Source organism: Laetiporus sulphureus (genome assembly GCF_001632365.1).
Source record: "Laetiporus sulphureus 93-53 unplaced genomic scaffold LAESUscaffold_2, whole genome shotgun sequence".
In the NCBI taxonomy this organism is placed as follows: Eukaryota; Fungi; Basidiomycota; class Agaricomycetes; order Polyporales; family Laetiporaceae; genus Laetiporus; species Laetiporus sulphureus.
This window is the reverse complement of record NW_024468511.1, coordinates 230,377-244,324: the sequence shown is the minus strand read 5'-3', so window position 1 is coordinate 244,324 and position 13,948 is coordinate 230,377. Positions and strand designations below refer to the sequence as shown.

At 47.0% G+C, this 13,948-nt stretch overlaps 2 protein-coding genes across 2 annotated transcripts; both read right to left on the bottom strand.

Moving 5' to 3' along the window:
* Positions 1–11,239: 11,239 nt before the first annotated feature.
* LAESUDRAFT_641501 (uncharacterized protein) lies at positions 11,240–11,644 on the bottom strand (the record flags this gene model as incomplete). The annotated part of the gene is made up of 1 exon (XM_040903664.1): positions 11,240–11,644. A coding segment is annotated over one exon (405 nt), but the record flags the coding sequence as incomplete, so codon positions are not given.
* A 332-nt stretch (positions 11,645–11,976) lies between these two features.
* LAESUDRAFT_615925 (uncharacterized protein) lies at positions 11,977–12,441 on the bottom strand (the record flags this gene model as incomplete). The annotated part of the gene is made up of 1 exon (XM_040903213.1): positions 11,977–12,441. A coding segment is annotated over one exon (465 nt), but the record flags the coding sequence as incomplete, so codon positions are not given.
* Positions 12,442–13,948: the final 1,507 nt, after the last annotated feature.

Genomic DNA, 13,948 nt, shown 5'->3' with positions numbered 1-13,948 from the left:
TGATAGCAGGTCAGCAGACGTGATAAATGTGATCCATGGCAGTTGCTGGAGGTATCATGGCAAGATTGCATCTGCCAAAGTACAAGTCGTCAAAGGTAGTGATCTACGATTAGTCTCCGTAGCAGACCAAAAACAGATATCGATGATAATCGATCGATATCTAGTATATGGTCAGGCTCCTCCCATGTCGGGAGTTTTGTCATTTGATCCGGGATAAAAGTAGTGACAGAATTTGAATAAACATATGAAATGTTCTACGATAATATCTCTTGGAGGACATCTCAGCTGTTTTCCTAGATAGGACTTGATAGCACAGTTCTTATCTTATTAACTCTTCTAATTTGGCTGATAATTCAACAGCTCAGCCAGGTTGGCAGCAGAAACAATATCAGAAAAGGCAAACTGACTTAGGATAGAAATGGTATCCTCGGTAAAATCAATGATAAAATCTTAATTGTTGTCTTGGGTTAAGGTTCGAACTGTCCACCGAGAGAAAAACTATGGGAACTGCAGTAATGTTCGCTCTCATGTTTGCTGGAACTAAAGCTCAAATGTTGTTCGATTTCCTGCTCATCGGCTGATTTTGCGGTCGCTCAAAAGCTGATCATCGGTTGCTCAGTGGGATGCTGACTGGTCGTAGAGCGCGCGATCATCCCACCATTCAACTCAAAGATGGCCAAGGCGTGGCCAATCTTCGTAGCTATCACGGGCATGGGATTGTCGATAATCGTAACCATGATGCTGGAGAGATTATTACTCGTATGCATAGACAAAAATGAAATGTTACGTTGCACGCAAAGAAGTTCGATTTCAATTCACATACAGCCTGGCGGTGTTGACCGCTAGGACTGTTCGATGGATCTCCCACTAAGATTGACGCGTCCATGTCTCAATGGTGTTGACTGCTGAGATAGCTATGTCTGACGGTTTCGCTCAAAGCGAAAGTTCTCCATGGCATGCAAAGTCATGGACACTTATCAGTGAGTTCACATTCTTTGCTCACATCTGTGATACATTTGGTGTCCTCATTGCTTCAGCTCACACAAAGCAACAGCGTGGCCATCTGTTGTGCCGACAGCAATGCGATGACTTTCTTTTAGAATCGTTGTGGCAAGGTGTCACGGTACCACTGGACAAGTGTCACAAAGCACCAAAGCACTTAACCCAATTAAGGGCAAGTCTGCTTTTGTGACCTGCACAAATGATCTCACATAAAAAGCCTGCCACAAGGGCTAGGCTGAGGATGTGTGCAGTGGTATGCAGTCTGGAAAAGGGGCTCAAAGGGCCCTTAGCCTTATGCTCACAACTAGGGGGTGAATTGGCTTTTTAGGCCGCATGCAATAGGATAATGAATCTAAGGTTTTCCCTTAGATCCTCATGGGCTTATATACATGTAGGGGTGGACCCTGGGCACCCTAACTATGGTGTACCTACTGGGGTCCTGTCCTGTCTACATGTGAACATATTGCCAGAACTGGTAATGGTTCTGGACTTCGTCATAGCAACTATCTATAATGGCCGTGGATACGCCGAGGTAATCCTATCTAATCCAATGAGATAAATGCCTGTAAGTGGGCCCACTGTTCAGGGGCCAATGGGTGATGGCCAACAGAGCATATCACAACGGTTGCAACATCAGATGAGAGGATCTGTCCAAACTCAGAACAATGAGTGTGACGATCAGTCTTCATCTGGATAGGGTTGTGAGAAGATCTAGCCTATCCTGTACCTGGCTATACTGTATGCCGGTTGGTAGGGGGATCCTCTGTTGTGGTATCTGCCTATTGGTTTAGGCAGCAAAGTGGTGCCACTATCTTGAGTGGCGAATTGGGTGCTTGCTAGCTTGATGGTCCAATGAGTTCCTTTCTGGGCAAGTGATCTGGTGTCACGTGACCAACTTCTGACATCTTCCAAATAGGGCAAGTGGCCAGTGTCACGTGACTGGGTGGCTGAATCATGGGCGCTTGGTGGTCATGTGGTAAACACAGTCATGTCCGTGATGTATGTGGTGGCATTGTGCTGTTTGTCTAAGTATCCACGTTGCGAGACCAATATGAAGGTTGGCGTCCGAATAACCACTCAAATGAGGACTTTAATGGTGCAAAAAAGAAAGGTGCCACTTAATACTGTGACAACAAGAGATCAAAAAGACTAAAAAGGGGCAGTCACGTGGAACGTGCTGCCCTGATCCCCCTGATCTCAATGAATCCCCCTGAACTCTATGTGGTGCAAGAGCCTGAGACTTACTAGTCGATGTGGCTGGTGCAGGAAAGGGTGAGAGATATATCAAGGAGCTGGTAAGCTCAGTGGGTGCTACAGATGGTAGACGAGGAGAAACAATCTGAAGTTTCGTCCTCTACATGGCTGGTCCTATATACATGTACAGTGGGCTATCTTACCTAAGCTACCTATCTACGGGTATAAGCTAATGGCCGTACATGAAACAATAGGATGTTCGGAAGTAGAACAATAAGTGGGAAGATCGATGGTTGCCGCAGTACTGCGTGTGCACATCGTGCCTATATTGGTTACCCTTTTGTTCTCCGGTGTGAATATCGTGCCTATCTAGGCTTTTGGCTAAACTAATAGGAAGCGGAAGGCTGATGCATAATAATAGTCCTTGTTCCCTTTGTTCCCAAATGGGTGCCTCTATTGTATCCTGGAATAGACAGGTCCGACCATATCATCCGCAGGTCTGTGTCACAAACTGTAATATTCCACATTCATTTATTGCTCGCTTCATGATCACGTGACTACTCACATGCTCACTCACGTGTATATCTTGAAGTGCACATATCACGTGCTAAAGGCCCAAACCTCATACGTCATAGATAAGGTACTTACTATTTTGCCTAAAAGATAAGGCGCCATATCCGAAGATACAAGATCTGGTCGCTTATCCACCAATAGAATAAGCTCCTACAACACCGTGAGACACGGAGCTCCACTACCTGGGAAGGTGGTCCTATAATTAGAGTAGTTATGATCAGCAGGCATCGCCAGCTGACTCTGTAGCCGCATGGCAAGGTCTCATAATAGCCTCGTATGACTTCGTAGATTAATGCTATTGGCTTATCTCAAGATAGCTCGCAGGTAACACTGAGCTTCACCTATTTTTAGAATGTGTGCTGAGTCACCGTTCACATGGACCCACTGTAGGTGTGCCCATGGTCCCGGTAGACAGTGTATCAGGGGTCTGACCCTGCTTGTATATATACTGAGCTCGTCTGGGTTTACACCCCCAGACTTATCTACCTTCGTCAATACTTGATACACTTGACTGTTACTGCGACTTCCCCTACAAGTCCAGTACACCTCTTATAGTCTGCGATCTCCGTCACTTCGCTTCATCCAACATAAGCAAGTAAGACCTTTCGGACTTCACCTAATATTGGGTCTTCGTGACAGTCTGGACCATAACATGTGATGTGGACTATCACCTGATCTTTACGCATCGTGTCTGTGGCTGAGTGGCATGAGATATTGGTGAAGCACGTGATCTGTGGTGTGAGAGAAGTCACGTGTGGACTTTGTGGTGAAACTCTGTGACACTACCCCCTTCTCAAGGCTCATTGTCCTGAGGAGCCAAAACCTTTATTTTCCCTTCTAGTTGCACACAACGGTTGATAGCTTCTGGAGGAAAGCCCTTCTGCATAATATTCGAACATTATTTGGGCTATCCTGTCTCCCAGCTTTACCGAAAATACGAAATCTGTTGTGTTGATCAGTACGACCTTGAGTTCTCCCGTGTAGTCTGGATCAACGACTCCTGCGCCCACGTCAATTCCTCATGCAGCCAGTCTGCTGCGTGGAGCTATTCATGTATAGGTATGTTTGGGGGGGCTGATTTCAACTCCCGTTTCTACCACAGCTCATGTCTGCGGAGGGATTTCATGCCTTTCTGCTGCATAAATATCCCATCCTGCTGCTTCATTTGAGGATTTCTTCGGTGATTTGGTGAGATCTGTCATTTTATGATATAGGAAGAACTCGTTCGGATGGTCGGACATATTGATTCTGTGTGTGAAGATCGGTGCAACTTCATATGAGGATAATTCGAAGCGTTTTCCACCAAAAGTGATGACCCTGATTGGTGCTTTGGCTGCATCTGGGTGTTGCTGGTGGAATTCTTGAAGAAGCTCATCGGCGTTGGTAAGATTTGTTCGGGGTTCCCATGTGTTGTCGGAATGGTCATAGCCTTTCCATTTGACGAGGTATTGGACCCTTCCCCTTACGACCTTCGAATCTAGTATTTCTTCAACTTCGAATTCTGGTTCTCCTTCGATTTCTATAGCTGGGGCTTTGGGGGTTCACGGTGTGTGACCATGTTTTGATGATACATGATCAACTTGCTAGCATGGAAGACCGGGTGGACCTTCATTTGCTTAGGCAGTTTCAGTTTGAATGTGACTGGGCCTAGCTTCTGAAGTACTTTGTAAGGTCCGAAGTTTTGTGTGCCTAGCTTCGTGGACTTGACTTTTACTCTGAGATCCTTTCCCTTGAGTAGTACTAGGTCTCCGACTTTGAATGGGATTTCTCCCTTTTTCTCGTCGAAGTACCATTTCATCCGTGAAGCTGAAACTTCCAATGCTGCCTTTGCCTGTTCTTGTGCCTCAGATCGGTGAGCGAATAGATGTTCCAATGAAGGGTGATGTATTGATTCGTGTATATCTGGTGCCATTTTTGGATGTCAGCCATATTCGACAAAGAATGGGGAAAGTGCGGTGGACTCATGGGTCTGGTTGTTGTATGAAAATTCTGCTGTTGGCAGATAATAGACCCAATCATTCTGTCTGTGGTTGCAATACATTCGTAGTACTGCTCCAACACCTGATTAACCCTTTCTGTTTGACCTTCTGTCTGGGGATGGTATGCTGTAGACATTGTTGACTTTATACTGAGCTTCTGGCAGAACTCCTGGAATAGTTTGCTCACAAATTGAGTACCTCTGTCTGAGATAATCTGGTGTGGCAATCCGTGGAGTTTGAAGACTTCGTTATAGAATACAAATACCTTAGTGACTTGTGACGATGTGACTGTATCATCCGTTGCATAAAAGTGCGCTCGCTTCATGAGTCTGTCTACGACGACAAGTATTGCCATCTTCTTTTCTCCCCTAAAGTCCATGGCTGGAGGAAGTTGAGTGATAAGATCAACTGTGACAATTTCCCATGGTCCTCCTGGTACCTCATTGGGTTGTAATAGTCCGTATGGTTTTTCCCTTGAGTACTTGTTGCGTTGACAACTGTCGCAACCTTGTACGTATTGTTCAACCATTACAGACATTCCTGGCCATCAATAATTCTGAGTAATAAGCTCCAACGTCTTGAACCTGCTGGGGTGTCTGGCTGGTAAGGTGTTGTGATGGAGTTTTATTAGGTCAAGGCATAGCTGTTGATCCTTGAGGACATAAACCTTTCCGCGATGGAGCAGCAGTCCATGCTCAAAGTTCCATTCTGCGAGGTTTTTCCCAAATTCGTGCTGTCCTGTAGTCAAAAGTGCACGATAATCCTTGGTCATTGTGTCGTCTGTGAGTGCTTTCTTGATCCTTTCCAGTAGTTGAGCATCATCAACTTCAGATGCGTGAGCGGGTCGAATCGCATTGATAGCGAAAAATTCAGGTTTTAACAGCATTTGATTCGAATTGTCGCTGTCCAACCCCCTCTCATGGTCTGGCCTCCTGGACAGAGGATCGGCACGTAGCATAGTCTTTCCAGGTCAGTAACTAAGTACAAAATTAAAAAGTGTGAGGAATAGTGACCAGCGCGCTTGGCGCTGGGATAATTTCTGTGCCTGACGGAAGTATGTAAGGTTGAGATGGTCTGACCAAATCTCAATGGGTTCTAGGTGTCCTTCTAAATAGTGCCGGTATTCTTCTAGTGCCTGCATAATAGCAAGCATCTCTTTGTTGTAAATCTCGTAGTTCTGCTCATGTTCGTTGAGTGACTTAGAGTAGTATGCGACTGGATGCCATAGCTTGTCCTCTCCTAGTTGTTCGAGTACTGCACCAGTTGCGTAGCCTGAAGAGTCTGTCTCTAGATGGTATAGCACAGTGTCATTGGGGAGTTGTAAGATCAGGGCTGAGGTGAACGCCATTTTGAGTGCACTGAAGGCTTGGTCTTGCTCTTCCTTCCATTGCCAGGGCACGTCCTTACAGGTGAGAAGCGTTAAGGGCTGTGCGAGTCTCGCAAAGTCCTTTATAAATCGCCTGCAGAGATTCGTGAATCCTAAAAAGGCCTGTACTTGTTTGACCTTAGTAGGTGCAGGCCAGCCAAGTACACCTTTAACTTTAGCAGGGTCCATCTGTACCGAGTTCTTGCTAATGATCATGCCAAGATACTCGATTGAGGACTGTTCAAAGAAGCATTTCTCCAGTTTGGCGTATAAGTCATTGTCCCAGAGACGCTGTAGAACTGCTTTTACTAGTCGTCGGTGTTCTTCGAGATCATCCGTAAATATGAGGATGTTGTCTAGGTAGACTACCACCTTTCCAGTGCGAATCAAGTCTTTGAGGACTGTATTCATCATTGTTTGGAAGGTGCTAGGAGCATTGCAGAAACCGAAGTACATTACAGTGGGTTCGAAGAGGCCACGATGTGTGATGAAGGTGGCTTTTTCTTCGTCTCCCTCCCTAATCCTTATGTTGTTGAACCTCCATCTCAGATCAAGCTTCGTAAATATGCTAGCATGTGAGAGTCTGTCGATGAGGTCCGAAATGCATGGGATTGGGAACTTGTTCTTCTTCGTGACTGCGTTGAGGTTCCTGTAATCTTGTACGAGCCTCAGTGATCCATCTTTCTTTTTAACGAAGAAGATGGGTGCTGCAGTTGGACTCCTTGATTTCTTGATGTAACCTTTGGCCAACTCTTGGTCTATCCACGTGTCGAGCGAATTTCTTTCCTGTAGGTTCATAGGATATAACTTTGCCGGGCATGGTAACGATGCCTCTGGAACAAGTTCGATTGGATGATCATAGGGCTTTCTTGTGAGCATTCGTTCTGACTGCTTCTTGGAGAACACATCGCCATACTCATGGAAGTGTTTGGGGACATAGGCTGACCAGTAGTCTTTGTCCTGTTCTTCTTTTTGCGGTGCTCTATCCTGATTCCTCTTGGTGTCAAGACCCATAATGAGTGATGCTACGGCCTATGCATCGGGGTCTTCTGATAATGACACCTATCTGATGAAGCTGTCTATATCGTTCCAGTTGTCACCTAACTCCTGAGAATCGACAAACTCCATCAGGTCTTCGATGTGGGGGATGTTTGTGTCTTCCAGGTCCTCCTCCTGGACTGCTACCTGTGAGGGTGCGCATCTGTGTGGGCACTGGGTGAAATTGACTGTGAGTTTTCCCCAATCCACTTTGGGATTATGCTCCTTGAGGAAGCTCATGTCTAGTATGATGTCCTTGTGACCTATATCAGTAACCAGAAGACTTTGTCTGCTTGTGTGGTTTCCGATCGTTATACTTAGAAGAACCCTTTTCTTAATGGTTCCACCCTTGTTGTGAGATGCGTCTGCATTATAGACCCTGATCTCCTTCTCAAGTGAGATCGTAGCAAGATTCAACTGATCAACCAGCCACGGGTTGATGTAACAAGAATATGCTCCTGAATCGAGGAGCGCCTCAGTCTGGACTTCCCTTACTCCCTGTTTGAGATGAACAGGTAAATCGATCGCGTGTTTTGACAAACCAGTAGATGTGATGTATAAAAAAACTTGATACTGGTACATGCGAGAGCGAGTAGGTACTATTACAATGTCTATGGGAACTCTGGCCAGACCTCAGAGAACTCGCTGAAGAAAATCCTCATCATCTTCTACCTCCGTGATCCTAGCCGCTTCGATGGCCGGTTCCGGTTCTGCCTCCTTTTCCTTTCCCTTCACGTCATAGCTGGCGATGAAAGCACAGACTGCTTCTTCCCTCGCCTTGCTGTCATCGGAGCTGGTGGATGATGCCGTTGTTGATATTGCCCTGGTTGCTTAACCCCGCTTTGGCATTTCAAATTTGTCCTTGTACTTGGGGTCTGGGCATTGCTGTTTAAAAATGAAGGGGTGTTTCCTGCATCGTATGCACAGCTTCTTTTCCAGCCATCCTTCTTGCTCCTTGGTAAGTGTGGATACTCGATCCACAACCATTGTGTTAGGGTCTTTCGGAGCCCGTGGTGCCCATGATGATGATGTTGTTACCATTCCACGCTGTCCTGCCTTGTCAGCCCTGAACTTGGACTCCAGTTGAAGACATAGGTCGAGGTATTCCGGCCATGTGATGGGGTCAGAAATTCCCAGACTGTCTCGTGTGACCATTGCCTGGTGTACGTCCTTGCTTCGGTGCTCAGCAATGTAACCGATGAGTGCAGTGTGCCCTAAGTTGGTCTTAGTGGCCCATTGACAGAACTGTTCTGCGAAGGATACCATTGTGGGATACGTCTTGCTGCAGATCTCCTTCAAATGCTGCTGCACATCCTTGTTCGGGTCAAGGGTCCTGTAGTTTACTTTGAGAATGTTGACGAAGTCTTCCCATGTGCCAAGTGCCTGCCGTGCCGCTGCCCTGGTCATGTATTCGGACATGTATGTGAACGCGCCTCCTTCCAAATGCAGCAGGGCCGTGGTAATCTTGTGTTCATCATCATTGATCTCGTTCCACTATATCCATATACCGAGTTGTTGGAGCTAGTCCTCTAGACTTCCTTTGCCCGAGTAGTGTGGAGGCTCAGCAATTTTGATGTGTGGCTTCTGCGATTGGACCGTACCGGATGTTTGACCTTGCATCACAGTGACACCGCTTGCTTTGAGCGAAGCTAGCTCATGTCACAGCTTAGTGTTAGCTGACGTGATTTCCATTATTTCCTTGCCGATGTCAAGCATTGCTGCTTGGGTCCCTGAGAGTTCATCGTTCAAAACTGTCATATGCGCATCTTGCACGAGGATCCTATCCTTAAGCTTTCCGATTTCTGTCTGGAGGACTGCCTCCTTGAGTCGGTGTTCGCTTTTGTTATTTTGGATCATTGATTCGAAGGCCTTTTTGTGCTCGTACATCTTGTTCCCGAGCACATTGTAGACCTTGGTGACTTCAGTGCTGACCGTAAGCTTCATTGCGATGATTACCCATTCTCGGATGTGATCCGGGACTTCACCGGGGGCGGACTGTCTGAGTGCATCTTCTAGATGCTTGAATTGGTGTCCGTCAAACTCCCAGATGGGGGGACATAAGCAGGAAGGAGTGATGGTGTCGGGGATGTGGGTCCTCCAACTTGTGATGTGGAATCCTGGGGCCCTAGCCCAGGTTCAGGTGAGTTGCGCTGCGAGGCACGTGGGCTACTGCCATCGTGTGGTGTTTCGACATTTGTGTGGAGTATGTCATCCATTCTCTGTCTGAATGTCGATGCGTATGCTCGATCAGCTCCCTCCATTGTGATGTAAAGATATGTAGGCTAATACAAAAAGTTCAAGTATCGCTTCTTCGCGATAAAGACCAGGGCTTTGGCAATCTTCTGCAACCTTTCCTCTTTCCCTATCTGCTTGAAGCTAATGCTCCCTATTTCCAGGCAGACTGTATTGATGACCTGTTTCTCGATGAACATGTAGGTGCATGTTACAGTGTGTAGGTCAGCACAGACCTTATCAAGCTCTGTCACGAGGCTGTAGATGGGTCTCTGATGCTCGTCCTTGAGACGATATGAGAATGCTTCTAGTATAGGCTGGAGCCTGAAGCAGGTAGCATCTACCTGCTTTGTGAGGGTCTCGATATGGATTGTCAGCCTGACTCTAGATGGGAGTGGGCGAATGGGACGGGCGACGGTGTTGGTCTTTACAAAGTTCAGAAGGGGCCGAACTGGAATAGGAGCGATGATGGGGGGAGGAACTGCATTAGATGTGATGAGTTCTGGAGGTGGTGCTGGCTTGCGACCACCAGTGGTGAGGCGTCCTCATCTGGGCTTGTAGTGTTCGAGTGGTGGGGTGTGATCGCGAGGCTTGCGGATGATTCTGCGCTTTATAATGTGCATAGTATCAACAACCCTGGCTGCTGCTCTCTGCCTGTCTGTAGATGAGGCGCCTAGTGAGGCAAGGGTGAGGAGCCTTCCACGCTCCTTGTTGGTTTCCTGATGCTTGTAGTGGGCATCGAGGTTGATCCTGGGGGTGGCCTTGCACTTTGAGGCTTTGGGCAGCTCAGAGTCTTGCTGAGGCTCACGCCAGGTAGAGATCAGATTGGAATGTGTGTCAAAAAAGCCACGCGCTATGGCTGAAACTGCTTGCACTGAAAATACATGGCCGCTTGTGTTAGACACTAAGCAGGAGCGCAGAAAATTGTCAGATTGTTTCTAATGTCATGGTACCACCGGACAAGAGATCAAAAAGACTAAAAAGGGGCAGTCACGTGGAACGTGCTGCCCTGATCCCCCTGATCCCAATGAATCCCCCTGAACCCTATGTGGCACAAGAGCCTCTGACTTACTAGTCGATGTGGGAGGTGCAGGAAAGGGTGAAAGATATATCAAGGAGCTGGTAAGCTCAGTGGGTGCTACAGATGGTAGATGAGGAGAAACAATCTGAAGTTTCGTCCTCTACATGGCTGGTCTTATATACATGTACAGCGGGCTATCTTACCTAAGCTACCTATCTACGGGTATAAGCTAATGGCCATACATGAAACAATAGGATGTCCAGAAGTAGATCAATAAGTGGGAAGATCGATGGTTGCTGCAGTAATGCGTGTGCTCATCGTGCCTATCTTGGTTTCCCTTTTGTTCTCTGGTGTGAACATCGTGCCTATCTAGGCTTCTGGCTAAACTAATAGGAAGTGGAAGGCCGATGCATAATAATAGTCCTTGTTTCCTTTGTTCTCAAATGGGTGCCTCTATTGTATCCTGGAATAGACAGGTCCGACCGTATCATCCGCGGGTCTGGACCATAACATGTGATGTGGACTATCACCTGATCTCTACGCATCGTGTCTGTGGCTGAGTGGCATGAGATATTGATGAAGCACATGATCTGTTGTGTGAGAGAAGTCACGTGAGGACTTTGTGGTGAAAATCTGTGACACAAGGGCGATAATTTTGCTTCCACAGTCGAAGCGTTGATAAAGGCAACATGGGAGAGCAGTGAGGAGGCAGAGAATTTTTGTCTTCCAAGCAGAGCCATCAGTGAGTCGCGAAGAGACAGCAGGAGAGAATTGCGTACAGTTCATGACACTAGTTCCAATGGGTGTAGATCAAAATGAAACCACACTGAAAAGTTACATCTTGGACAGATGTGAGTGAGTGGTCCAAGTAGGAAGACGGGCAATACCTACCTGATTTAGTTCTAATACAATGACATGATCCTTGAAAATAGCATATTCAGCGAACTGTGAGAGCACCCACTGAACTTTCACCTTCTCTAGTGTTTGGGACCTCTCCGTTGACCATGTTCGGGCTGGAAAGTTGAACCATCGAGTGAAAGGATCCGGGCCGTTCAACACTGCTGGGAGGTATCGACGAACAGTGAAGCGAGGATGTCCATCTATGATATAAATGTGTTCAATAGAGCCTGCGATTGTGGGAGATGAACGGTTGCCATGTGGATAGAACATAACCAGGCTATTGCTGATGTGCGTGCGTGCTCGAGCAAAGATGATATGATTGACATGAAGGCGAGCCCGCAGAGGGACTCATGGGAGAGTGATAAGTGTCTTGAGATCCTCAGGAGTCTTTGTCATAGGAAGTTCCTTCACTGCTTCCTCATCGGCAGTGATAATCTCACAGATATGAGCTCCATCGCTGAGCATTTCTCTGTACAGCTTTTCGAAAAGTATCTTGCACTGTCAAACACCGTCTGGAGCATCAGATCAAGAGAGCCATTGCCTTAGATTCGCTCCATGCAAGAATGTGCTATGCATAGTTCCCTCAAGCTCACCTTTTTATACAATTCAATATGCAACAGCGAGAAGAGAAAAAAATGCGCACTGAATTTGTGGTCTATTGGTAGACATTGCAGTTTACCGATCAGCCTTTCAAAGGGAAAACACCACCAGGAATGAACCGGGCCAAAAAGCTTGAGAAAATCAGAAATGTGAAAGGCCATATGATGGATAGATTCATGTTCTAGGTTCGGGAACAGAGTGGACAACTGGCTGACGTAGTTCTGCATGTATTGTTGGTAGTGTTGGATGTGACTCAGAGTGGTTGCATGTTTGCATGCGAGTAGTACCGCACAAACGAGCTGCATAGTGTGGTCCAAGATCTGACTCAATGCAGATGTGTTGTCGTCGGAAGCACACAGCGAGCCTAGACCCAAAAGGAGGATGAAGGTGATAGGAAGGTGGATGGTGAACACGGTACACCACTTGTCCACTTTAGGCATACCAGCTGCAGCAGCACCAAAGTTATATGGCACAGAGCTGACCCAGGATGGGGTTTCTGCATGTTGGATGACATGGCGGAGGCGGTCAAGCACTGCGGGCATTGTGATCTTGATGGTATCAATACTGCTGGATTTTCTTGGGTGTCATAGATGCTTAATTGTATCACATCACCACAATTTGATGAATGACTGACCCATTGAACCAATGCATGTGCAATATCAACCTTAGTCACTCAGCCACAACTTTTGGAGGGTATGGTCACACCGTGTACATTTTCTAGTACACAGGTGAGAGAACGGCGTAGGCAATTGGCAAGGTAGCTCTGCAGACCAGAAAGGGAACAAATGCTGGGTTTGATGACCTCACCATCATCTTGGAGCTTCGAAGTGAGTGCTCTGTGAATATGATTGAGATCTTTCAACTCCTTCTGACTCCACTGGTCAGAGGCTGCCAGTCTGTCCTCAACAGCATGGTCCACCTCAGCCAAACTGTCAGTGGCAATCGCAACGGTCAGTGCCTCTTCAGCATTTATGAGTGGCTCATCGTCAAAAATGTTGGAGTGACTGAAAGTCCAAGTGAAAGCAGGTGGTCTTGCAGGTTTGACATGAGCAGCAGTATCGGTGAGCTCGAGAGCGTGTAGACAGTGAAACTTGACAGCACCTTCAAGCAGGCAGTGCATACTGTCAATGATGAGCTGTTGACAAGGATTTCAGTATGGTAATCTCCAGAATGGAGACCATCGAATACCATGCTTTGCGAAGATGGTGTCCTGCTCAGCGACAGTCTTTGCATCCCACCATGCTTCGGCCGCTGACTGCATGACATCCACATTGCGGATGTGCCACTCTGTATAATCAGAACGTCCGTGCAAGCTCCGCCAATTCTTGACTATGTTTCTCCAATCGTCCCGCACTTCCCAGCAGTCACACATGGAGCTGAAGATCTTGGAGATGGACGAAGCGAGCTGAGAGGTTTTGCGAGCTGATGGGAGATCACATACAACAATAGCTATTGCACATTTTACCAGCAGTCCTTCTGGGTGCAGTGTGGTCTGAGTAAGTCATAGCCCAGTATACCACATGACGAGCATGTCATCAATGACAGGATTAGTGTAGTGGTTCAGTTCTGTGAGTGAAGGCTCAGTCAGACCAGGGATGATGCCCACGAGATACATATTCTCAGCCTTGTAACATACATATCTCAATGGGTAAATTAAGACACGCTAGGGCAATGATACCAACTGTTGTACTCGGACCACGGACTTTCATATCATCAGTAGCAAAGAAATCAATGCACGTCACGAAGACTAGTCATGCCTCCCCCTCAATGAGGCTGACGAAGCACTTCTCATCTGGACCGTGGAAGCCTTGAAGGAACTCACCATGGAAGGGAGTTTCCATGACTGGTGGGGCAGGTCCATCTAAATCAGCACAGAATTCCTCGATGTGCTTCTCGAGATCTCGTCGAGAGAAAATGCCAGAAAGATAGTCATCAAACCTGTGATGGGTGAAGGTCTTCAACAGAGACCCATTCTGGTCAAGAAGACGAGCACTGCAGTGGGACTGTGGTGTTGGCTGATTCATACATGTCAAGGGATAGGAT